Source organism: Chelmon rostratus, chromosome 6 (assembly GCF_017976325.1).
Source record: "Chelmon rostratus isolate fCheRos1 chromosome 6, fCheRos1.pri, whole genome shotgun sequence".
NCBI lineage: Eukaryota > Metazoa > Chordata > Actinopteri > Chaetodontiformes > Chaetodontidae > Chelmon > Chelmon rostratus.
The window spans coordinates 29,739-55,461 of NC_055663.1; the positions used below are offsets into that span (position 1 = coordinate 29,739).

The window sequence follows — 25,723 nt, forward strand, 5'->3', positions numbered from 1 at the left end:
ATAGATGTATTATCCCATGAGTAATTCAGCATCTCAAAATGTCCAATGACATGATTATGGCTTGCTGTCTCATAAATTTGAGTAAATCATAAATACAAATTAATGTTGACTTTAGTGAGTTACAGTGTCGCACAAACTCAGCCATAATTTCTTGATCTCTTAAATATGTATTGTCTCCAACTTGAAATCTTAATGATTTTTAGTTTTATCATATTTGTAGTTTTTTCTGTGCGTGTGTGTGTCTCGATGGCCAACAGTGTGGACACTGGGGGTCCGCACCACCAGTGCGCACTGAGGGGGGAGAGGAGGGCGCGGCTTGGGGAACACCCACATTAGGGTGACATGCGGTGATGTGAACGCACTCACACACGTGTAGAGCTACTTCCAGCCTGTTGCGCCTCTTCAGGGGTTTGCTACGTACTGACCTGCACAGGCGCACGGCGGCCGCCGGGTCGTGGAGGAGACTGCGCGTCTTAATCCTTATTTCCGGTCACTTTGAACGCGCTTCACTGGAGTGTCTCGATGCTGGAGCGGTCGCTGCCTCCCAGGAGAATGGACGGCTTTCACAGAGTCGCTTTTCGCAGAAAACAGCGCAGTATGGAGTTTGAGGGAGCAGGTGAGTGTTTCAGGAGTGCCGAGGCTCCACTTTCATAACGAAAACAGATATGCGCTCCTAAAATACCAATACAAGAGTTTCAGGGATCCTCCTGTACAGGACGCTCTGGTCCTCTACAATATACCGTAAACCGAGCCCCTGAACACCAACTGCTGAGATTTTAAAGTCTCACTGTACATGTGGACTGATTTGACCCTCCTCTGACCAGTTGTTGTATATTTTGATCCTTGTTATAGGATATAGTGTGTTCTCCTGAGCAGCTCTTGTTAGAGGATGAGTAAAATGATCCCAGTTTTAATAACTCCACACTGTAAAGTCTTTCATTGGCTTGCCAGTGACTCGGTGTTATGACTTCTTGGCCGTTTCAGGTCTTAGCCATCATGTGTTTGTGTCCCTCTGCTTGGGAGAGCATGGAAAGGACAGACTTTAACACACCTACATTACAGCCCTTGTTTACACACCAAGGCTGACTTTCTGGCTGCTCAGCAGGTATGAAGGCTTCAAGGGCATGCCCCAGCCTGTAATGTAACCATCTACATGCTGGAGGGCACATTTTTTCATTTTGGAAAACAGCAATTCATTAGAAGTCTTTTAAGTGTGTCTGCTCAGGATACAGCTCTCAGGAACATGCAGAGATACGTTTTCTGATATTTTCCTCTGCAGTTATGTGCCTCACTTTTAAAGCCTGATCAAGAACAGGTCTTGGGTTCTGTTTCCATGCAGACTTCCAGATGAATCTTTGCAGAACTGCATCCTGGCACTGAAAGTTTGCCCAGGCTTTCGTCCAATTAAGCAATATTTATCCAAATACATGTCGCCGCTCCTGCACTGTGCCCGGGCGTGACCCACTGAGACAGGAGGCTTCCTCATGCAACTCTGCGGAGTGCTTGTTCAAACATGCCGCTGTGGATATTGTTGTGTAGCTGCAGTTTGATGTGAACTTTGCTCAGTGGTTTGTAAGTGCCACTATAAAGACCAGGCAAGATGTCCTCAGCTATAGAGGCGATGTCAGCAGTCAACCCCAGTCACACGTCTCAGGTGTAGGTCAGGAAGTGAGGTAACAACTGGAATTCTCAGAGATGTTATCTTTCAGTGAGTCACCGTGTGTTAGCAATAGTCAAATTTCTATAGATTGTATTCATCATAATCTGCCCCCATTATTGCACAATGTTCCCAGCTTTGGTGATATACTGTACATTATTGAATGCCTTATGCTTCATGCATATCTGCTTTGGCCAGTAGATAATCAAAAACTATGCAGTCATGAACCCGAGGACTCAGGTTTATGTACAGTACTATGTAATGCAACATTTTAGCTAATAGCTGTGATTGTTTAACACTGTTAGCTTCAAACGCTTCCTTAGACTTACGTTTTCTGTGCTAGATTTCCACCTTCCTCACAGCTCCACAAACCATTTCCTCTTGTCATCATCCCATTGGCTGTTGCTACCCCATCTAAATGGTGGTCCCACTGTCTCATTACTGTGCCAAGCAAATCTGTCATGCTGCTTTTGAAGAAATCGGATTGACCTTGACATGAACTGTGGTTGATTTTAGAAAATGAAAGCACTGAATAAAACAAATGAGTCTGATTTCCCTCACCACAATTAAAGTCACTTCTTCCATTTGGCTGGGTTCAGTACAGCTCTTAATGATCCAGCGATTTATGTGGCTGGCTGATCTTTCATTTATTGGACCACGGATAGGATTCCGATAGAGGACCAGTATTACCGTTATAATGATCTGCCATGCTTTGTTATTTTGCCTCTGTCTGTTGTGATCCATTCCTCCTGGACAAATGGTTAGAAAGCAGCAAGTCATTTAGTCTGTTGTCCTTTCAACCCACTCATCTTCGAACGTAAACTGTAACACATTATTATCCTGTAGTATGAATATGAACACTATACTCTCTTTGGATGCCACCACAGGCTTCTAAGAGGTTCATTTGTTTCTGTGTCTCTCTTGTGTGGGAAGTCGAGTGTGAAGTAGGCAGAAATAACCTGCTTTCTCTGAAATAAATAAACATCCAGTGTCTGTCTTATTATGGCTCACACGTGGAGTGAAATTAGTTTTGTGTTTAGAGCACAAATAGCCTGGGGTCATGGTGGTGGTGTTGCTGTGGGGACAGCTGTGTTGCTCTCCAACAAAGAAGCTGTTTGTTTTTGAACTGCTAAGCTAGAAGCAGTGGGACTGTATGAATCCGATGCTCTGTGGCCTGCTAGCCTGCTGCCTCTGGCATTGTTTTGCTGCACTGGCGCCCATTCATCCTGAACTGAACCCCCTCACTGTCCTCTCCTTTTAGGCAATAGTTCCCTTGTGCATCTCTGTTAATGACTTACAGCTCATGAGTTACTTTTTATTTTCAGTTTCATTACTTTTTATATGCCGTACTTTGTGGTACCACATCAATATAAACTACCCATAAATCATAGCTGCAAGAAGCATTGCTTCATGCCTGATTGGTATTGGCTAAAAGGTTTCAGTCTCAGAGCAGAAGGTTCATCTTCTCAGAATGGAAATCATGCTGAGAGAATAAAGGATTTATAAATGTCCAGGCTCCCATAACCAGAAGCACTGAAAGTTCAACCAACAGCCTATGTCTTTCTAAATTCTGTTCTGTAAACTCTCTAAAATAAAATACAAGAGTTATTTCAGTAAAGCAGCACTAATAAACAGTTTTATAGTGACATATGAAAAGATCACTGTATAATGTCAAAGGTGTTGCTTTGTAGTGACAAATCCAGAGAACTGTCTAAACCATTGTTTTGGTTTTACATCCCACACCTTTACTGTTTCGGTTCACTCTCACTGCAGCCCCCCCACTACCTGCCCAGCAGCAGACAGGAGACGGGCACAGTTGGCAAACAGCTGCTGAACATGGTGGAGCATTTAGCAGCTAAAGAGCCACATGTTTCTCCCAGTTTAGTTGACAGAGCTGAAGATAGAGTGAATACTGGACCTGCATTTGTCAGGTGAGTAGAAACACAACTTAAACTAAATGCACGTTCGCCAACTTTATAAGGTGAAATGTCAAAGTTGTCTTTACAGCTTATAGACTGAAATCAGACCGGCTATAGAATATTGACACCATCTGCGTTTTGATTGGTTCTTTATAGGCCAAGCTTACACTGTGCAGGTTTGTCTGTCAGAGGGTGTGATCTCCTGGGAAAATGAAGCCTGACTGACGGTCCAGTCACAATGGAAAGCGTTCTGGTTGCCCCCAACAATAATACCTCTTGGAAACGCTAGGCTGGGTTGAAAAGTTGTCTGTGTTCACTGTAACATACAGAGAAGTATTATAACTCATTATCATTGCCTATTGAGAACAGTTCAGATGCTTCTTGGGTCTTTTCTTGTTGGTTAAAGAACCATAAAAAATAAATAGAAAACTGAAGCTGGAGTTTCCAGCTCCTGACTGTGTCTCAAACAGCTCAGCCCTTTCTAAGAATGTTGTCTTAGTCTTTGTCCTACTGTCAAAGCTTTAATTCAGTATTGCATTCAGGTTCATGTAATTTTATTAAGTCTTTAACTGTCATCATTTGTTTTTCAAAGTTTTTCTGCTATGAATTTGCTTCCTGCTGGAAAAGACCACCTTATTAGAAGAAGAACTATTGCGTCCTGTTGCCACTGTGTCCCACTAAATCCTGCTCTCTCTTTGCGTGTTGCTCATTGATCCAGACATGAAGTCTCGTCCTCATAGATGCTATCAATAAGTGAAGCTCGCAATGTATATTATTGTCATTTGTACAAGCTGTGGTATTTGTAATCACAGCTTGATAAGGTGGGTGCGACCGGCACTCAGCAGGAAATGGCTAATACATGGGTGTGTTTATGTAATATTCCTCAGCAGTTGCACACACCTGCTCTCACAAACACCAGTATTTTGGGCCAAGTTTGAGGTGCTCCACTTTTCAAATGTGCCAGTAGGTGGAGGTAAATGCTCAGAAATGTCTCGCCGTCGACCAGCCGTGGAGCTTCATGCTCAGTGTGAGATGTGGACGCACTCAGAGTCATGTGCGCCTTTACAACAGAGCAACCATCCACATACACTGTATCCCAGCAGGAAACTGTGCTGTTGCTCCCAAATCAATTAGAAAACAATCAACTGATATTAGATCCTTTGATGAGCTATTAGATCCTTTGATGAGCTCCTTTCATTTGAAAGCAGATTGTTGTGCTTTTGTTCTTTTGATTATTTCATTTTCACTCACTGATGTGTGATTTTTTTTGAAAATGCAGAAAATGGCAAGACTAATGCAACATCTAACTGTGAGAACAAAATCTGTTGACGATTCCTTTGTGCATTTGCACCTTTATGTGTCACACACCATCCAAGGCCAGGTTGGTCTCTAATGGAATCTTTAATTTTTTTTTGCATCCAAACCAACCAGCTGGTTTTGTTACTCTGAGTCAGGGCAAACATGAAACACCATCTGATCCCAGTATGCTTCGTCAATAGAGGCCTAAATATGTGCTGTGTTCTTTTGTCCATTTGCCAGCCAGGGTTTCCTGACTGCCGTGAGTGTCGTTTCCCCCTCCTGACTGACATTGTTCGCCTGTGAGGTTCTTCCCAGAAAGCTGCTGTACTCTCTTGTTACCTTACCAGAAAAGGAGAACTCAGAGCTGCAGCACTGGCCTGCTGGACTGTGAAGGACCAAGAGGGACTTTGAGGAAGTAACTTTACAGAGAGGAAGATATGAGATAATTGTGCAACCCAACCTTTTTTTCCTCACCTTTGCGAAATTAATGATATCCCATTTGCAAGAGGACAGAAATATGTGAGGGTGTTGTGGCTGGATGACTCGTCTTCCTCAGTCTGCTCTTCAGCAGTAGAGTAGAGAAGGTCTCAGCATAGTGTCCTGTCAGGGGGTCTCTTCTGTTCAGTCCGTTTGTTCACTGGCGGAGGTAGAGGAAGAAAGGGGAGAAAGCACTAACGAGAGGTGTATTTAGACCAGCTTTTTATACACCTCACTTTCTTTCACTACTTGCGTTGTGTCTGCCGGCGTGGACGCAGCATGGACTGCCTGGCCGCTGGTTACTGGAGGCCCGTCTCAGGCACGGTGCCTCGAGTAGGTGATCCTTGCAGGCTGGACAACACAGTGAGGATGAACACTGGCAATACGACATATATATGTTAGGAGGAGATCTTTGGTATTTCCTTTTTTTTCTTTTTCAAAATAAAAGACACTTCGTTGACAATGAAGCGGCAGCGCAAATACTGGTTTTGGAGCCGGAAAGGTAAAAACGCAAAGATGTGTCTGCTCTGCTGTTATGGTAAGATGTGGCTTTACACTAAAAAATCAAGGATGAGTTGATGTTAGACGCTAAAAATATTCGTAATAAGTGAAGAAATGCGTTCTGCCCATTCTTTTGCAAACATCATCTGTGACTCATCTCTCGTCTCCAGAAAACATTCCCTCCTGCTGCTCTGCTGTCCTTGTTTGACTGGCATTAAGTTAATCTCTATTTTCCATCTACAAGCAGGATCCATTTTCTAATGTTATCATCTGGCTGCTCTCCCGCATAGACCATTTATTTACCACTCTGCTGATGTGTTGCTGTTCGCTCTGACTATGTGGTTTCAGAACAGGAGCAAGTTATCTGAAAGGCTCTTTCCTCTGCAGTGTATGCCTGGGAATCTTGTTTTGATCAGGTTTTGGTAGCAGCCAGATACAGTGAACATACTTGGAGTAAGTGTGTTCACTGAGGCGCAGCATTGGTCCCCATGTGGACCGGCCGGCCACTGTGGAGCCATAGAGGGTGAGGACGCATTTAAATCCACCATGCTGGAAAAAAAGACAGTTTTGTTCTGAGAGGCCTGGGAACCGTTTCACCCTCTTAAGACCCTCTTCCAACCACTCTGGCCTTTTGGCAACTGATGGCCCATTACCCAACTGCGTTCATGCTACGTGTGTTTGTATGCAGCATAGTAGGGCAAAGTGAGTATGTGCGTGTTGTAACAGTGCAACCCCTCAACTGTTCTCCTTTCCTCCTGGTGGTGTGTATTGTTGGTGAGTTGGGGTGAGTCACCCTTGTTTAAGAACAGAGGAAACACTGTGAAGCATTCTGCTTTCATTCTCACTGGCAGGAAGGAAAAGGCCGGGAACACCAGCAGGCCCGGCTCCTTTCACCATGCTCATTGTTTCAACGTGGGAGAGGGTGTCGTTAGCAGGAGTAACACCACTTATCAGTGTCAGCGCTTATACACTCATATGTTTGGATTAGTGTTCGATCTGTTTTTGCAAGTAAGTTCTAGTAGTTTGGGAAAAGTCTAAGAGTGTTTGGTGGTTTCACAGATAATGACTGAATTTCTATTTTAAGGTAAACTGTTTCTTTCAGATGGATTATGGTCATATTGGGAAGCTTCTTGAAGCTTCTGTTAGCAGTAATAAGCCATAATAATAAGCAGTAACAATTTGGTATTGACAAAATAAATATATATATTTCAACCAGAGCTCTCCTGATTATCAGTCAGTGTTATCTGTTGCCCAATAAATAACTAGAAATTACTACATCGTGCTACATTGTGTATTGGGTTGACCTATATGCACAATATTTTTCAATATCTTAAATAGATACGCTGGCAATATTTAAACAGTTACTATTGGTGTTTCAGTACCTAATCAACATAATGAATGAGGATATTGTCTCTTAGTAGAAATGAGGGTACAAATTCTCTACAAACTTAAATATGTGTCATTAAATTTTGTACAGACATTTGTAGTCTCCAGAGGATGATACTTAATGCTTTCTATGGCTTCCTGACTGTTTGTCCACCACTGCTTTCATATAAACATCTCCTTGACCTCCATGACAAAGTATGTTGAAAAAATAATGACCAGACATTTGTTGTGAATTTTCATGGTCTCTACAAACTGATTAATTTTTTTACTGTTTTTAAAGACCCCTTTGATTTTTCCCGAAGCACCACCATGAGGCCAAAACCTATGCACAAGAAATTTCAAAATGTACAGAACAATTGATGCATGAAACATATTCATGCTCCCCAGAGGACAACATGTAGAAATTCATTGAGGGCGTTCATGGTGCCAATGGGATAAATCCTTTTCATTTCTGCTTCAGCATGACTCTCAGGACATGTTTTTTTTTTAGTCCCATTTCTAGTGAGACTGTACAAACTTTTGTTCCATTTACAATTTTTGTATTATATTATGAACCGTGACGCCCTTCGATGCTTGACTGGTTGTTCTTAAATGATTGCTTATTAATTTCCTTGTGTGTGCTCTACAGCTCTAAAGGAGCTCAAGCTCCAGATTCAGCAGCACAGTATGTTCCAATAAGGATGTTGTGGATGCCTGAGTCTGGTGGCAAAACTAGAAAGTCAGGTAGTCAGGTGAAGATGATGATGATGAGCTAAATATAGTATATGTTAGTATATGTTGTTTGTTTTCTCTCACACTGCTGGTGTGGTTGTAGCCTCTTCTACTGCAGGTGCTCCGTTGAAGACGGTATTTTTCTTTCTTTCTTCCGTCATCTGTTTTTCTCTGTTGGTATTTAGCCTTTTTTCCTTCCAGCTTCTCTCTCTACTTCTCTCTCTCTGCATTGATCCACATTCCTCCTGGCATTCCTGAGTCCTGACATCATGTTCAGATTGTTTTACTGGCTGTGGATGAGAGATGCGTGTTCACACACACTAACAGACACCTTGAAAAATGTATTTGTGACTGAGATACACATAGGGCATACGTTCATGCATATATTTCATAATAATAGTAATAATACATTTACATGTATTTACATGTATGTACAGTGAAGGGGGAGCCTATTCAAAATTCTCAAGTAAACTCTACTCTACTACTTACAGTCCAGACTAACTGAAATGAATAACGCCTACGATATGGTACTTAGTCACTTCAAATGCTAGTAGTGAGAGGAGTGCATTGCGTCAATATGGTGACCTTCTCTGCAAGCAAACACAAGTGGCCAGAGCGCATTCCCTTCCTACAGAGCTGAATGATCAGAGAAATGTACCTGATGTGTGGGCTGTTTGCAGTGGATGCACTGTGATTTGCTGTGCAGTGTTTTAGAATCAGTCTCTTCATTCCAATGAAACCCGGTGCACACCAAAATAATGTTTCACACGCTTCTTCAGACCGCATTCAGATTGGATTATTTCTGTGGTTCTGACCCTCTGACAGGTTGTACCGGAGAAAGAAATTACATGCAAATGTTTTTCAAATGTATTTTGGATCTAAGTATGGAAAAAATGACCATATATACCGGGATGCATTATTGGGATAATAATTATCTTCAAATATTTAATTCACTGGATTAGCCGGAAACAGACATTCCCATATAGTTATTATGTCCGTTTTTAAGAATTTATCATTGGATGATGTACAGGACTTTGTATGAAAAAAGGTTTCTCTGGTCAGAAGGCTTCATGTAACCTGTTATGTGGACTGTTGTCACCATGACTCATCAGAACAACACGGTTTCATGTTGATCCATCGATTAGGAGCAAAAATGATAGAGTAGCTCATCGCAGCTGGAGGCTCAGGTCACTGTTGCATTGGTTATTATTAAGAGTGTAACCTGATCCTTAATATTATGAAACCCAATGTCAGCGCAGTACAAAAGTATGACATGCTCGTTTGCTTTAGTCAGAACATAAATGTAACCAAAGTCTCTCATGTTGCCTGTTATCAGTGAGAACAGTGCACCCGATAAGCTCAGTCTGCTGACATGTGATTGCTGTGTTAGGGAGTTAAATAATGCAAAGTGGGACACAGTCGATTCTGCCAGGATGTGATTTGTGAAGCACAGAATATTTATTCAGGCAGGCTGGGTAGAAAGGTGAGCATTAGCAGGAGAAGTCCATACAGTAACTTCACACACTATTTTACCAAGACAGGTGAATCAGTAATAGATGATAATTGTCATATATGATTGCAGTAGCACTTGACTTGATAAACTGGCCTTTTATAAGGTCATGTAAGGTATGTGTGTTCTATGCACACACACACACACACACACACAGATTTGGTCACAGATCCATTCCCACACATTATAATAATGAAGCACCTATCACTCTCAGTGATCACTCTCTTACTGTTAATGCAGGGTGGATTATTGTGGGACTTATTCTGTGTGTTTACTGCGAGGAAAGATGAGAAAGATAAGGCGGTTAATGAAAGCAACCAAGCGTTTTCTGTGCTGAGACAGTTTCCAAACGCTCTCAGTAAACTAATTGTTTAATCAATTTGGTGTCTAGATAAACACTATTGTCTGGGAGCTTTATTATCCATCTTGCAGTGCTGCTCAGGGCTGACTGCACAGTCAGCACTGATTTTAGCAGGTTGTTGGTTGTTTCAGGCACAGATTGGTGACAGTGATGGCATGGTGGTGTGTGTGCCAGGTTGATTACAGGAACCAGTCCCAGGTGGGTTGTGCCTGTGTTGCAGGGGCAGATGCTGATGTGTTGCCTGCAGTGCCCTCATGACAGATGTGCCCTGTCACTGTAGAGATGGAGCTTCAGCTTGTGTACCTCGTTTGCTGTGTCTTTGTAGCTTTTGTTCCTGTTTGTGTGTGTGTGTGTGTGTGTGTGTGTGTGTGTGTGTGTGTGTGTGTGTGTGTGTGTGTATCTATAAACGTGTGTCTGCAGACAATACCCATCATTCATCACTGACCTTCATAATGTGCATGGTGCACCGGGGGAAGGGGAGAGTCAATGAAAACAGTGAGGGCTCAAATACTGTGTGTGCGTGCCAAGTGTGTGTGTGTGTGTGTGTGTGTGTGTGTGTGGTGCACATGTGCATGCATTTTAAGCGATGTGGGTTTAATTAATGATATGTGTGTGTGTGGGAGGCCCATGGTTCAATGCTTGTAGAGATATGATGGGTAATGGCCCGGAGTCATGTTGCTCTCCTCCCCTCTCCCCTTTTCTCAGGCCAAAGAGAGAAGAAAGAGGTGGAGAGTGGAAGGAGAGGTGGATGAGGTGGAGAGGCAGGGGGAGTTTGTGAGGGGGGAGGGAAATGCCAGCTGCAGTGGTAAGAAGATAGAGCGAAGTGTGAGGTGGCCGATGTTTGTGTCTGTGATGAGTGGGAGGACAGTAGTAAGGTGTAATAAAGGAAAGGACAGAGGAAAATATGCACATATTATGTTGTTACATGCTTGAAAGCCATATTACAAAATATGAAAAAGGCCATTTGCAATGCACAGAGATGAGGTTTAAAAGCCAACTGCATCAATAAAATTTGAATCCATTAAACTCAAATTAAATTGAAAGTGTTTCTTTTTGGTCAAACACTACTGACACAGCTAAGAAAACTGAAAAGTCTCTCCTTTCTGCAGGAGTATATCCAGGAGGAAAATCTCACATAGGCACCCTGAGCAGCTGTCATCAGGGTTTAGTCTCTGGAAATGAAAGCCATTCTTCTGACCAGTGCCTTTCAAGCAGCACTAATCAGTGTCTTTATATCACATATGTCAAAGTCAAGGCCCGCGGGCCGGATGCGGCCCGCAAATGATTTATATGCAGCCCCCCAGATGATATTTGATTAGCATTAGAACTGCCTGCAGCCGCCCGCTGGTGTTTTGCACGCACCAATACTGCATTCCCCACAATGCAACGGTAGCCCGCGAACTCACTGCAGCGCGGCAAACAGGCATCGGCTTCATTATTCATCAGCAGCCAGAACAGATGTTAACTTTCAGTTACTGTGTCCTATAGATTTTTGTATTTTAATTTATTTAATTTATTTAGATTTATTTTTCAGTTGAACTCAACTTGCCTGTTGAAAATGTTTTCCCTTAATTACTGACAGAGCCATAAGAAAATATTGCTTTATTCATTTAATTCACAGGACTTTTTTTCTTTGAAGGAAGTTTGTTTTTGTCTGTGTGCCTGTTGAAAAATGTTTACACTTGAAATTACTGACAGAGCCATAAAAGAATATTGGATTGTTCATTTAATCATTAAATAATATACATTGTGTTAGATCTTAGGCTATGTGCAATCACTAAAATATGTTTTAATAAACATTGAACCAGTCCGGCCCTCGGCTTGTAGCAAATCTGTTTCTTTGGCCCTCGGTGTATTTTGACTTTGACATCCCTGCTTTATATCAACAATGGGTCCAGTTATTTTTGTGATGTCAAAGGGTATCTCATAGTGATGAGCCCATCACCTGACCCTGCAGTTGCCTACAGCTCTATGGAGCATTTTAGCATCTTTTAGCTTAGTTTCAGTTTTGCTTTTTGGTTCCCTCTCATTAAACCTGTATACTGCAGCAGTACACACATGTTTCAGCAACAAAAGCTCTGATGCTTTGCTCACCACCAAACACTGGGCAGACACAGTTAGAGACTAGTTGCAGCATTTAGCAACTAAAGAACCACATATTTCCTCTTAGAAGTCAGTGGAGAGCAAAAGCAGAGCAGAGCAGAGAGAAGGTTATGTTCATCAGGATGCCTTTGCTGGATCAACTTTATTCAGCGATAACATATCAATGTCGTGTTGACAGCTTGTTCCACTGCCCCCAAGTGACCAAAATAAATCAATGCAGCTTTAGTTTTACATGTGTTTGATTAATCTTGGCTGTTGTTATTTCGTTCCTTTTTACAGTTTTTTAGAGTTGTAATACATTTAGCGATAATACAATTTCAATTGAACTGTTCTCACAGTGTTAGATTTGATACACAGAATCAGAATCAACTATCTGTATTAATTGTTTAACATTATGAAAGCCAATTATCAGTGCAGTAAACAAAGAGCTTAAAGCAATAGGTTGCAGCCGTTAAAAAGGAAATTGCCTGGAAATGATGAAAACACTTGAATGAAGAAGAGAGGGAGGTAGGAAAGAGACCAAAACCCTAAATTAGATAACTATTACATTGTTCCTTGAGCTTGATCCCACAATGAGAATCAATTTACGCAATTCACTGGACTTTTTCTTGTTTAATCTGCTCTGCTAACTTGCTGAAGGGCAATCCGATCACCATGTCCATAAAAGGGATAATTTCAGAATTTCCATAAGGATCACGAAAATAATATGCTCGATCCATGTCTGGGAAACGCCCATTGCCCAAAACATTTCTGATTAAAGGTAGTCATTTGTCTGTACGTAGTAGCTTCTTCACATCCTGATGGAGGATGTGAGATTTGTCTGAAAGCGAGGGGCAGAGCTCTTGTATTGTAAGAGTTGACTGAATAAATAAATGCATTGATTCACTCCTCATTTTTACTGTGATTTGATGAGCATGAGCATACATGAGTTCAGACTGCTGCTAAGTGAGAGATAAAACTTTCCTCTGTGCTACCAGTATGTCCACAATGTCAGAGCTATGAGGATGTCTGCATGTTGGAACATGTGAGAGCTTTAGGGTCACCCAAGTGTGAAGAAAAGAAGTGCATGAATCATCCAACATGGTGGTTTTACATTATGTGTTTCATTACTTTTGAATTGATGCCAGCAGACTGAGTTTTAGGATTTGGTAGAGTTTGTGCATGTGTCTGTGCTTGGAGAGACGCAGAAAGGATTCTTAAAGATGACGTTCACACAATGTGACAACAGATTGATCGTACAGCTTATCTGCCATCATGTAGTGTGTGTATTAAGTGATTGCATTTCTCAGTGTGTATTGGTGAGTTAGTGTCTGTTTCTGCTTTAATTTGTCTGCATCCTTGTGTGTGTGCTATATACACGCTCTGCATGAACTTATTGTGGGCTGTTGTCTTGACGGTAATGTCCGTATATATTGTTTGCCTGTGGTCACATTGCATATTGTGTGGAGAATACTTACACAGGGCCATTACTCACGTATGGAGGGTTTTCAGGGCTGAAACAAAGTACATAAAGACATAAATAGTTATATAAATTCATGCTTCAATAAATAAATAGTTAATGGTTGATATAATTTAATGCTTTTATATGTATGTATGTATGTGTATGTGTATAAATATATATCTGTTCAGCGACAGCCAATGTATCTACCATTGTAGCATACAAAATTTCAATAAGATCCGCACCGGGTGCTGCCATCTTTAATTGGACAAAAGCAGTAAATGGAAGTTCAACTAACAATCAAGGGCGGCGTCCGCCTCCTGACTTTTGATGAATGAAGTTGGCAGATTTATTTATTTTGCTTTACGCTATGGATAAATGAAAGTCTATTCCTAAATAAATTACTGAAATTAGAAATAGATCATTAAGTGTGTGAATAAGTGAATAAGTAAATAAATTGATATATGAACAAATTAAAGCATTTAATTTCTCATTTAATTTGTGATTTATTAATGCTGACAATTAAACATTAAATGATATTTATTTAATAATTATTTATTTGTGTATTAGCATTTTATTGTATAGTTGTATATGTATTGTTTAATTAAAGCATTTTAATAATATACCGTAATTCGATTTGACATATTCAATTTTGGCCCTTGAAGCCCTCCATAGGCACTCAAAGTGCTCCAGCACCGCTTTAATGATCCTCTGAGTGCACATAGTTTTGTACTAAAGTTTGAGCAATACAGATATTGCTTTTGTTTTCTTTTAGAATGCTTGCTGACTATGCAAATCTTTCACTGCCTTGATTTTTACAAGCAGGAATTATGGGACATTTTTAGATCTATGTTATTGCTTTTCAAAGTACATTTTTCTATATTTTCCATATTGCATATTTTTTATCTTTTGTTTTCGCTGCTGTAACCAAAACAGACCAAACTGTAATGTGAATTTTAGTACCATAACAGCTCCAGTTCTTATTATATACTGTATATGTACGTAAACCTAAGTTTTAAGAATATATTCAGGGGGTTCAAGAACGTAGACGCGTATAAAATTAAAGCTGGTGGAAATCTGTGGAATTAATGTAGTAATGTTGTTAACATAGACACAGTGAGATGTGTGGATATTAAAAGGAGCCCAACACATTCACTGTTACATGTATCCTTATGCACTGTCCCTGTCAGATTCCAACCTAATTGCTGCTAATGCAGTTAAACACCTGCAGGATTGAACATTACTGAGGCTGTGAGTAAATCAGAGTGTATCCACAGTGTGTTATAGCCTGTCTGTGGTCATAGAAGCTTTAGGGTAAAATAATTTTCTGATCCACTACTTTTCATCCAGTGTTTTCATTCACACCAGATCATAAGATCCACACACACATGGCATCATGGCACTGTCTAGCATGATTTAGCTACCAGACATCAACAGACATACCACTAAAACGAGCCCTTTTGAATTTTTCATACAGACCTAGATCAAACAAATAAGAATGTAATTATTTGGTTTGTCGGGTTTATCAGAACTAAACAAGTTGTGTTGCTGACCAAACTTCTTACATGCAGCCTATGACAAATCTGCTAACCATTACCAGTGTTGGACAGTATTGCATTTCTTAGTAAATCGTTGCAGTTATGTGATTGCTTTTATCAGTATTGAGTAGTGTAATTTGAAAATCAGTAATCACATTACACTTACCAATCCCAGGTAAAGCACAGTTTGCTGTCCTAGCGGGAGTTCGTGCATTCCAGGACGGACTGCTGCTTGGCAGCTTGGTGTGGAGAGGCAGTTAGCCTCTACCCAGGCCTGACTCTAGACAGCAGGCCCTCGGCAAGATTTAAGATTTAGAACTGTATATAACACTATGGCATATAAAACTGTTACTTGTTTTATGAGGACAACTTGACAACCCTTTGATCGCAGCTTACTACTAAAATGTGGCAAGAACATTCCTGCAATTGCAGTCCATGAAGTGGGCATAATCCTTGCATGACATTAATCCACAAAGACACATTTATGGTGCACATGCCTTCATTCAATAGATAGTTCACTAAGGATCATGCCCTCAGACTATAAATCAGAGTTCTCACCTACATCCTCAAGGCACACACAATAATCACACATAGGCTAAAAAACAATAATTATTAGCAGTGCATGTAATGAGTAAGGGGAAACTTGGTGAAATGTCAGTGAGAAACTTTTTTTCTGCACTTGAAAATTTGTCAGATACCTGAAGCCCGACTTTTACTCTCTTCACTCTCTTGATTTACCTTTTGGCAGCATTGGAGTAATACTTGCCTTTGGAGGCACCATCATGTCTTCTTCTTATATAACCATCATGTTGTATTGTGGCAACAGAATGATTGTTTGAACAGTTGCTGTAGCACTTCTACATACATATGTAAAAGTACAAAACAAACCTAACTGAATCAAAGGGGAAGAAAGAAACTTAAAGTGAGATCACATCCCCATCAAAGACAGCATCATAATTTGCACTTCCCTATATGCAGTACAGCATCAGAAGCAGGTTGACACAAACACATACACAGATCTGTACAAACTAATACAACAAAAAAACAACAAATTGAAGAGGAACAAAAAGGGGAGGCCATGTCACACACCAAAAACAAACAAAAAAAAAAACAGAAAAGTACAATAAAGTAATATATATAAAGGGGGAGATCGCCCCCATCAGAGACAACATCCAAGTCTTGCATTCCTCTACAGCAGAGCACCACTAACATTTAGGTATATTGTCATCTGAGTAACCCCAGAGCAAATCAGTTATGCATCAGTTCATCATGTGGTGTTCTAACTGTGATCCATCAGACCCTTCAACACAATGGTTTAATTATTACCAATATATACAGGGACCTAATCTCATAGAACATCTCAACCATACCCTGAGATCTATATGTCAGATGTTCCATAGGTATAATATCAGATATATCCTTGTTGTAGCGTTGGAGGTTTACAATCTATTCATTTCAGCAATGTATTTTTTCTTGCACAGGAAGTAAGGATGCACAGAGGTCTTTTGGAATGGCAGCCCAAACAAGAGACATTTGTGGTTACCTTCAGCACGTTTGAAGGGCTGCTGGCAGTCAGCCACAGGGGTTAAGCCAATGTTAGCTGTTAATGATCAGTAAATACCTCCTAACTATCGGCTGCATGCTTGTTTAACCAGGATGTCTTGTTTTTCTATTTTTACTTGTGTTAAATATGTGACGAACACGTTTACTTTTATTTTTGAGTAATTAGTCATGTAAACGTTTTCATGAGTAATATGTAGAGTGTAAATAATTGACTGAAGTTGAAGCACTGACCCTTACACCCCACATTAAAACACAACAGTAGCGCTGCATGTCATGCATGTCTGAGTTTACCATGGAATCAAAATGATGAACGTCAAACTCAATCCAACAAGGAGTCTTCTGGATTTTTCTGCCTATTCTTTGAATTTCTTTACTCTCTGTTAACTGTTGCTGTTATGGGTCCTAAAGCTCAGTTTGGAGCGTGGACCATTTGGCCTCAGAGTTTGCATGTGTGTTGTTGTGTGGGGATGTGTGTGTGTTTGGCTGCAGCCTTTGTGACCCTATAGCAGTAAAACTGACATGTTGGTGGTAATGGCTCTGGAGCAGCTAGCCAGAAAGAAACTGTGTACAGATATTTCTGTAGCACCCTGATTTCCTGCATGTGGTTCACACACATGTCCACAGAGACACACATACCGATACCGATATACTGATGGTGAGGTCTGGATATAGTTATTGGTCTCTCTCGGCCTTCCGGTCACTAATTGCTGTGTTGTGTAATGAAGTCTGCACATACTCACAGTGTGTAGGTGTGAGTGAGACTAAGAGTGTGTTTCATCTTACTTCTGAAGGATTTCATTTTAATGAGTATGTTGGTTGTAAAGGATTAATAATGAAGAGTGTGTTGAATCATTGGCCGGAGAATCACCAGCCTCACACTGAATTTCCAGCTGCGGTAAAACTGGGAAGTGAGATGAAAAAGTACAGAGAATTGGCTAAAAAGGGAGGATTCAAGTGTGAGGTAAGACAGGAGTGATGCACATTTGGGCTAAAACACTTAAATATATCTGAACACTTTTAGTTCTTCTCCACATCAGGTCTCATCACTTAGATATATTGATGGCTTGACAAGATTTTATACAGGACTTGTTTTTTAATAAACAACGACATCAGATGGACAGAGTGAAGCTTGACATAAAGACAGTTTCTTGTCAGCTGAGTGCCTGAGGTCTGACAGGTGTTTGTGCATCGTATTCAGCCAAAAGCATGTTTCTTTCACACATCTTGTGAAAGCAACACGTCTCTCTGTGTGCTCCTGTAACAATTATTGCTGCCTGTAGGTCATTCATTTTCACAGACCGGTTTGACAGTATGAGAACAACTGAGTGCTCTTTCTCACCATGTCGACAGCCACAACAGAGATCTGCCAGCTCTGTAGTCCACTGAATTCTACTGGTGAGCATAGTTATGAGTGACAGATGCAAATACTTCTACTGCATGTATGTATGAAAATATTCTTGCAGTCCCAAAGAGCTGGTATTTTTTTATTCTTTTTACCTCAGCTAGAGGCATAATGTGTGAGATATGGTCAGAATTTTAGTTTAAAACGTACAAAAAATGAACTACCATTGTCAACAGACTGAATGTATGCATTGTGTGGTAGAGATATCAACTTCACTGAATTTAGCATGCTAACCACCTGGCTCCAGCCTGTCCTGTCTTGTTATACCACTTTGACCCTGAAGAAGTGGAAGTATAGTATTTTGAGTCTAATAAATAAACTCAAAAAATATTCTTAAACTCATTTTCCATATGAAACAGAAAAATACAACCGGACACCTTCTGAATTCAAGTTTCTCTCTTTTATAAAGAGACACAGTAAGCTAATAGGGCCATTAGCTGCATGGCTAACTGAGCTAACTTGCTTACGGCAGCCAGTAGCCAAAGATAGTTACAGCAAAGGCTATAGTGAGCAGCAGTTAGTGGTTATTCTGGTGATTTGCTGCCCCCTATTTGTTCAGAGTGACCTTCAACAGGTTGCCTATTCGAACACATTGTACCTTTAAGTGACTCTCTGTGGGTTGGTCACGTCATCTGACAGCTTATGAAATCAGCTCAGAACCCAAAATAGTCACTTCCTGAAATGGAGACATTTACAAACTTTCGCAAGAGCTGTAAATCTGAGACTTGAACCTGACTCAGACTCAAGGCCTGAGGCCTGAACTGCACTTTTCTTATTGTACAGGAGACTGAGTTTTGACAGGTAATAAACAAGACTAACAGTCTACAGCCATGCTAGTGGCTCTGTGAGGCCATACTCAGACACAGCAGTGGTTTGAGCTGAATGCTATTGCTAGCATGGCATCCTGCTCATTTAATGCCATTGTTTTACTAATCTTTATCACATGTAGCCCCAATGTTGTTTGGCATGTTCACCATCTTAAATTACAGCAGAGCATCTAGCATGACTCGTAGGGCAGGCAGGCCTAGCAGCCACCTATCTTGTCTTTTTAATCATAATCAATCATAATATGTATCTAATCATTATGCCTATATAATGGTTTCACCTTTGTATAAATACAACTTTGAAAGCAAAATGTTCATTTTAATGGTCAGTTTTCAAAACAAAGCAGTTGGCCGTGGAAGACTTCACTTGATCTTTCCCTGACCGACTTGAGACTTGCTTTGATAAGACAGACTTGTCTTCACTGAGAGCTCTGGCTTTCACAACATGGCTTCAGTTTTAAAGAATATTTCTTTGCCGCAGTGTAATCACTGATTTGGTTGTCGTGGGAAAAAAGTGGGTGGCCTTTATGCCCACTTCTCCCACTACCTCCAGCCTACATTGTGCTACTCAGTGTGAACCCTGGAATAAAGGAGTTCAAAGCACATCACACACAAGCCACTGAGACACACTGACAAATGATTACTCAGGTTCTATAAACCTTGACTTTAGGCTTCTACTTCACACAGATCAATCCTTCATCTCTCTCCATTCGTGCCTCTCTTGTGTCACCCCCACCTCTCTCTTCCCGGAGAGGGCTGTTGTGTCTCAGCACCTACATCTGCTGTAGCCACCAGCAGCAGCAGGGACAGCCGATGAGTACAGCCATTGGCTTCTTCCCCTCTCACTGGCCCTCCCCTCATCCAACACAATGGGACTGATTGTCCCTGCGACACACACTCACACACAGAGGGGGCTTTACTCTGGGGCTGAGGGTCGCTTCCCCCGCCATATGCCCCATCTCCGCTGGAATGTGATTATCTTCACTCGCCACAGAGAGGAGTGAGGAAAGGCTTAAGGAAGAGACAAGCATCAGAGAAGGCAAGACGGGAGGTTGAGTGAAAGGGCGAGTCAGCCTGCCTGAGCGTGTGACAGAGAGAGAGCGAGAGAGGGAGGGAAGGAAGGGAGGATGCAACCAATGCAGCGAGGCAGCAGTTTAACACGAGCCTGAACCTGCCAGTGCAAGTGAGAGAGCACACAGAGAGAGAGGTCTTTTCACTTCAGTCCAGCAGTGGATTTTAATTCCTTCGCTGGACTCCACCTCGCTGCTCTCACAGGACACGACCTCCGCTCAGGTTGGTACTTCTCTCTTTTTATGCCGGTTTACCACTGCGCAGCGGAGCGCTGTATCCACCGAGTGCACAATGCAGCAGTGAGGCGTTGGGTTAACAGAGCCGATAGACAAAATGTGGGTGGTTCATGACCACAGAGACCCTGAAACACTGTTTGATATTACACACACACAAACACACACAGACACACGTCGCCCCCTGAGGCTGATGGTTAACAAAGAGGGGAGCACACATCACAAAAGACAAACCCTGGATCTCACCACAGGATCTTCCTCTGGCAGGTGCTAGCTAAGTGTGGCAGTAGTGGGTGTGCATGTGTGTGTGTGTGTGTGTGTGTGTGTGTGTGTGTGTGTGAGGGAGCTGTGGGTACTCTAAGCAGTGGGAGCTGTACTGGCTGGAGGGGCTATTCATTTTCTTTAAGGCGTTGTTTACTGAGCCTGTCAGCTGCAGGCTGTCTCAAGATATGCACTTCAGATCCGTAACTCACACGCACACACAGACACACTCACACACACATGCTTGAGCTACTGCTGCTGATTTCAGTTAACTCTGTTTGCCATGATTGTCGTAATCGACCTCAGCTGTGCATAGCGAGCTGTGGGAAAATATGCAAGTCCGTGCGTGTATGTGCAAATGTTTGTATGTGTGTGTGCATGTGCGTGTACATTGTGGCTTACTGTTCCTCAACGTACTGCAAAGAAAACTGATTTTATGTCACCTTGTCATTACAGCTATAACACAATCTCTTAATGATAGATGTAATCCTGACTGCTTGTGGTTGCTGTCTATCTTGATTTCTAACGTCGACAGAGGAAAATGGACGTGAAAATATTGTTCCGAAAAATAATAAATTGTTGCAATAATGGCTTTTTTATTATCAGATACATAAAAGCCTCATGCTTTTTTCTCTTCAGGCTCAATCTCCCCACTCCATCTCACTGCTGTCAGCACTCACTGTAACTCATTTTGGCTGGCTATCTCTGCAGTTGAAACCATTAAGTTTATCTGCAGCAATATATTTTCTGTAGTGCTTCCTCCACTCCCTAAACCTGGCTTCCCATGCAGCCCGGCAGTGGCAGGGGTGTTATCGCATCCTGCTGTTTGTGCTGCGATGGAGGCAACCATTCAGCAGCCATTATACTAACAAGGCTCCTCGCTGGGTCTGTGTGTGATCCCACTGAGGGGCTTCCTCCAGGATCAAGGAAGGCCCTGCAACACAACCAAAAGCTCGGGTAGAGACAAAGGCAGGTTAGGAGCTTACAAGTGGGGACACTTCTATAGCTCAGATATAAATGAGTCAGTGGGATTTTCAAGGGGAGACACGCTGTTGTTGGTTTGTAATATGTTTTCAAGATTGAAGGATCTCATCGATCACACAGACTTATCTGTCACAGTGACGGCTTTCCTCAGAGAAATTCACATATTTAACCAGGACTGCAGTTCTACTCTAAGATTTTAAAGTTTAAATGAACAGATTGGATTAGCAGATGTGCAGATTCACAACAACAAGTATGCAGATTTAGAACAAAACGTATACAGATTTACAACACATTCTTTTCGCAGAGGAGAGAGCATGTCGTAGGTAAAGAGAAGCTGAAAGGAGGAAGGAGAGCCACACCACAGTGAATACTAATGTACACACGAGGACACAAACTTATCTGCATTTTTTTTAGCAGGTATCTGTGCATGAGCATGTCGGTGTGCTTTAAGTCCCTCATGCCCTGTATCTGACTCTGCTGCGCTCTGTCAGCTCAGCAGCTGCAGCTCTGTCACCGTGGATTCATCCTCCTCACCTCCCTCGCCTCCTTTCTCTCCCCTTTACCTCTTGGATTATTTTGTTTATGTCTTCATCTTCTCTTCCTCTAAAGGCAAAAGTAAAAATGCTTTGTCAATGCCTTGCACCGGCCTCATCAGTTTGGTTTGTGGCAGCCGATCGCCTTGTCATTTTGTCTTCACTGTGTACATTTGTTCGTCTTTTCGCTGAGCCTCTTATGACACAGACCAGAAATGCTGATACTGTGTGACACTTAATTCCACCAGGATGTGTCAGATTAAGTGCTGCGTGAGTGTATTTGTGTGAATGCAGACGCACAGAGAAGCAGATGAGTCAGTTTATGTGAACTGTGGGTTTAAATATGGAGAGTCCAGGAGACAGGATTTTTGATAAACATGGTGTCAGAAAAGAGGAAGAGAACATAATTTCAGTTCAAGCATGATCAGTAAAAAAGAAGTTCCTGTTATGTGAAATGTTCGTGGTTAGTGTGTCTCTTTTTCTCTTTTTGCCTCATTAGTGCCTCAGTCTTGGCTCGAGGCTCGCCTGCAGGCTTGCTTTCAGGATTGCAGGGTTTTCTGTGCATTCCAGCTCTGCGCTGAGAATATGGGCTCCAGTGCCTCCAGTCAGAGGGGCTCATTCATACTGAGCACAATGATTCTGTTTGAGCCACAGACGTTTTTACCCACGCTGTTTGATTGCCATTATATTCAGCATCTATTTACTTCATCCATAATGCATCGAGTCAGATCTGCTTGGCATTAATTAATCTCTGTTGCTTACTGTTTCCGCAATGCACTGAAATCAATAGAAGGAGATAAACAAAGAGGCATTTAAGATGGATCAAAATGAAGAATTCAGCAGGAGTATTTGAATTTGAACTATGATGCACTGAATTCATTGACTGTTCATGTGTTCATCAGTTACTGTTGCTACGCCTGTACAGCTTTCCATTCTCGAACAGCATGAGCATTTATAACATAAAATATAGATATAATAACTGTGGCACATTTACCACTCAAAGTGAATATGCATTTTTTGCAGAGGTAGCCAGAAGCAGGCTTCTCATTTCTAGCCGGCAACCATGGGCTTTGCATACTGGAACGGCAACTGTCGCTCGCAGAGACTTGCTAATTAAGCTAACATTAAGCTGACTCCTTTTAAAACAAGAACTCCTGGTGGCTACACATGATATTGACTGAGGGACAAAAAGTCAGCATCACCAGCTGATGATCCATGTAGAATGGAAATAAAGAAATTGTTGTTTTTTTTTGTTTGTTTTTTTTTGTTTTTTGCAATGCAGAGCTTATTAGTCCTACAGTCCACAAAAAGCTGACTCTTTTTTTATTCTAACATAACTGTTTTAATTGAAAAAACACCAAAAAAGATTGGATGTATCCTTTATTGTTTTTATTTTCAAACAGGATGTTTCAATTTTAATGTTACAGCAGCTTATGTTAGACCACATAAACATGCTGCTTAATCAGTTTCATACACATCTACTCTTGTAGTTCCCAATTTTGGAAAAGCTTGAAAGAGGACACCACCATCCAAACTCTTTATATACATAGTGTAGTTCTGTGCATAGCCCCACACACACCACTTCAGCATGTGCTTTGATGTAGTTAGTTGCTAAATTAAGTTATGTAACATAACAGTGCATTTTTTTAGTAAACAGTGAATTTGTCAGAGGGTCTAAGGCCTCTGGTGTGGCTCTGTACCTTTTCCTTAGTGCGTTTCTGTGTTTTCATTGTTGAACAGCATGAGTTGTAACCAGCTTGGGATGAGTAATAACAACTGCTTACTTACTCATACTTGCTTACTCATTAACATCACTTAGTGAGAGTTTCTCATGGTGTTATTTTTTGAGATGGAGCTCTGTTTTTAAGGTCAGGAAGTCATGTACTTTTGCTGAGCAGATGGAAATTTAAATGGTTATTTCTGTAAACGTTTTGCTTAAAATGGCTTGCATGGACATTGAAGGGAAACATAGCGCTATTGTAGGAAGAAATGCCCTCAGGACATGCGGCTCTGCAGGGTTCAACTTGACTGAATTAATGCAAATATGAGAGTGCAGCTGGTGTGCTTGACTGTAGTGTAGTTTATTGCTTTTTATAGACACGTTCTGTTTTGGGGTTTTTTCTTTACGAGTAATGGTCTTTTATGATGGATATAGGTCACTTTCACATATCTGCTCTTAATCTGTGAGACATTTCAAATCCATTTGGTTCAATCTTATCAGAAAAGAGCATGCTGTGAATATGGACAGACTGGTCTGCTGGGGCCCAGTCAGTCGTGGTGATTGGGTGGACAGGATATTGATTGACACATTTGGGAGCTCCTGCCGAGCAGCTGTGATCTGTTTTCCAAGGTAGCCAGACAGGTCACAGGGGTGTGGAGGGGGAGATGGAGTAAAAGGAGAAAGAAGGTGCTAGAAAAAGAGACAGCAGGCCAGGAGAGAAAAGAAAAGAGGTACCGGGAAAGGGAGGGAGTAAGAGGGAAAGAGGATGAGCGAATGACTGCCTGTCAATGTTATCGCATTCTCTAATTCCACCAATCAATCTCTTTTTCAGTGCCCCGTGATCACAGAGTCCATTATGTCTACACTGCTGTTTGGATCTCAATAATGGGACTCTCGTCACTCTCTTTGTGCTGCTAGGTCTATTTTTTGTACAAATTGACTCAAGGTTTCATACCTGCTTATATTAGTTATGGAGCTAAATGTTACTGATATCCAGATATCAATGTTCTGTTATGGTCATCCTTCTCAGGATGATAATTATCACTGCAGGGACAACACACATCTGTCTGTCTTCCCCTCCCTCTTTGTCTTTTACGTGTTCCCTGAAGTAGACGGGAAGCGTCCAATGAGGGGGCTGCGGTTCAGGTTCAGGATCGGAGCACGCCCTGTTGCCCACTTAGCCTACCCTCATTAGACATGGGCCAGAGAGCATGTTCAGATCATGCTAAAAGCTTATCTTCGCATGCTGGGCCCACGTATGAAACATGGTGGCAGTCAGAATGTAGATTGACAGCATCAGCAGGTAATGTATGGATTTTATGAGGCAAATGTTTAAGTTAATGAAGGAGAAAACGTACACAGACAGTTTTGCAGCTGGAAAGGAAGACTTTCTGGAGGAGTCTGAGCTGCATTTGATAAGATGAAGTTGTATGTATGAAGTGTATTTAGCAGCTGAAGACTCAGCTGTTTCCATTAGGACTCAGTAGAAACCAAAAAGGAGCCGTAAGGAAAGCATTTGAATACTGGATGTGCTCACACATGTCAACTGGACAATGATAATATGTCAGTGTTGTGTTTTCAGCTTGTTGGCCTGCCCCCAAGCAGCAAACAATCAATTAAAACTGCTTCATAGTGACTATAATCAATAGTTTACATTACCAACAGTTCACATGACTGCTAGTGTTTAAAGGGGGCTGCTGGTAGTGATGGAGAATTATCACCTGACTCTGCAGCTCATTGTTTGCGTTATCCAGTGTGCAACTATGGCTCACACATAATGGAGAAGCAGCGTTTTGGCCACAACAGACAGCTGTTTTCAGATAAAAAGCTCTAAAAATTAACTCTGTGCAGACACACAAAGTTAGCATCTAGATGGTGAACAAAGCGAAAGCATTAAGTAGCCAAAGAGCAAAATAGTGGAGTCCAAAATGAAGCTAGAAGGAGAGGAATATTAGATTTCTGTTTGCCAGGTGGGGACCACCTCATTACATCACTTTAAATATGCTGTAAGGACTTTGTTGATTGGCTCATTCTCTGGACAAGAATTCATCCCAGAAGTGAAATGTTAGCTGGAGAGTGAACTCCATCTTCTGCTCCATGAGCTGGAGACGTGGGTCTCATCTGGTTGCCTTGACCACATAAAGGCTTTACAAGGCCTTTTAATTTCACTCTATTATGTTTGTGGCAGAAAACCATAACTCTTTGGTAAATGTCCATTATGGATGGATGGCA

The 25,723-nt window shown here is 41.6% G+C and overlaps 1 protein-coding gene across 3 annotated transcripts in view; it reads left to right on the plus strand.

Annotated features, from left to right (window-relative positions):
• The first annotated feature begins 407 nt into the window (after positions 1-407).
• Positions 408-25,723, plus strand: part of fgd4a (FYVE, RhoGEF and PH domain containing 4a) — a 54,753-nt gene continuing 29,437 nt past the window's right edge. The window contains exon 1 of one of the 3 annotated variants that reach the window (XM_041939386.1): positions 408-616. In XM_041939386.1, coding sequence (XP_041795320.1) covers positions 523-616 — 94 coding nt within the window. In that variant the 5' untranslated portion in view covers positions 408-522. Of the gene's footprint in view, positions 617-3,537; positions 3,589-25,723 lie in introns of those variants that run through there. The other 2 variants (XM_041939387.1, XM_041939389.1) reach the window with 2 other exon arrangements.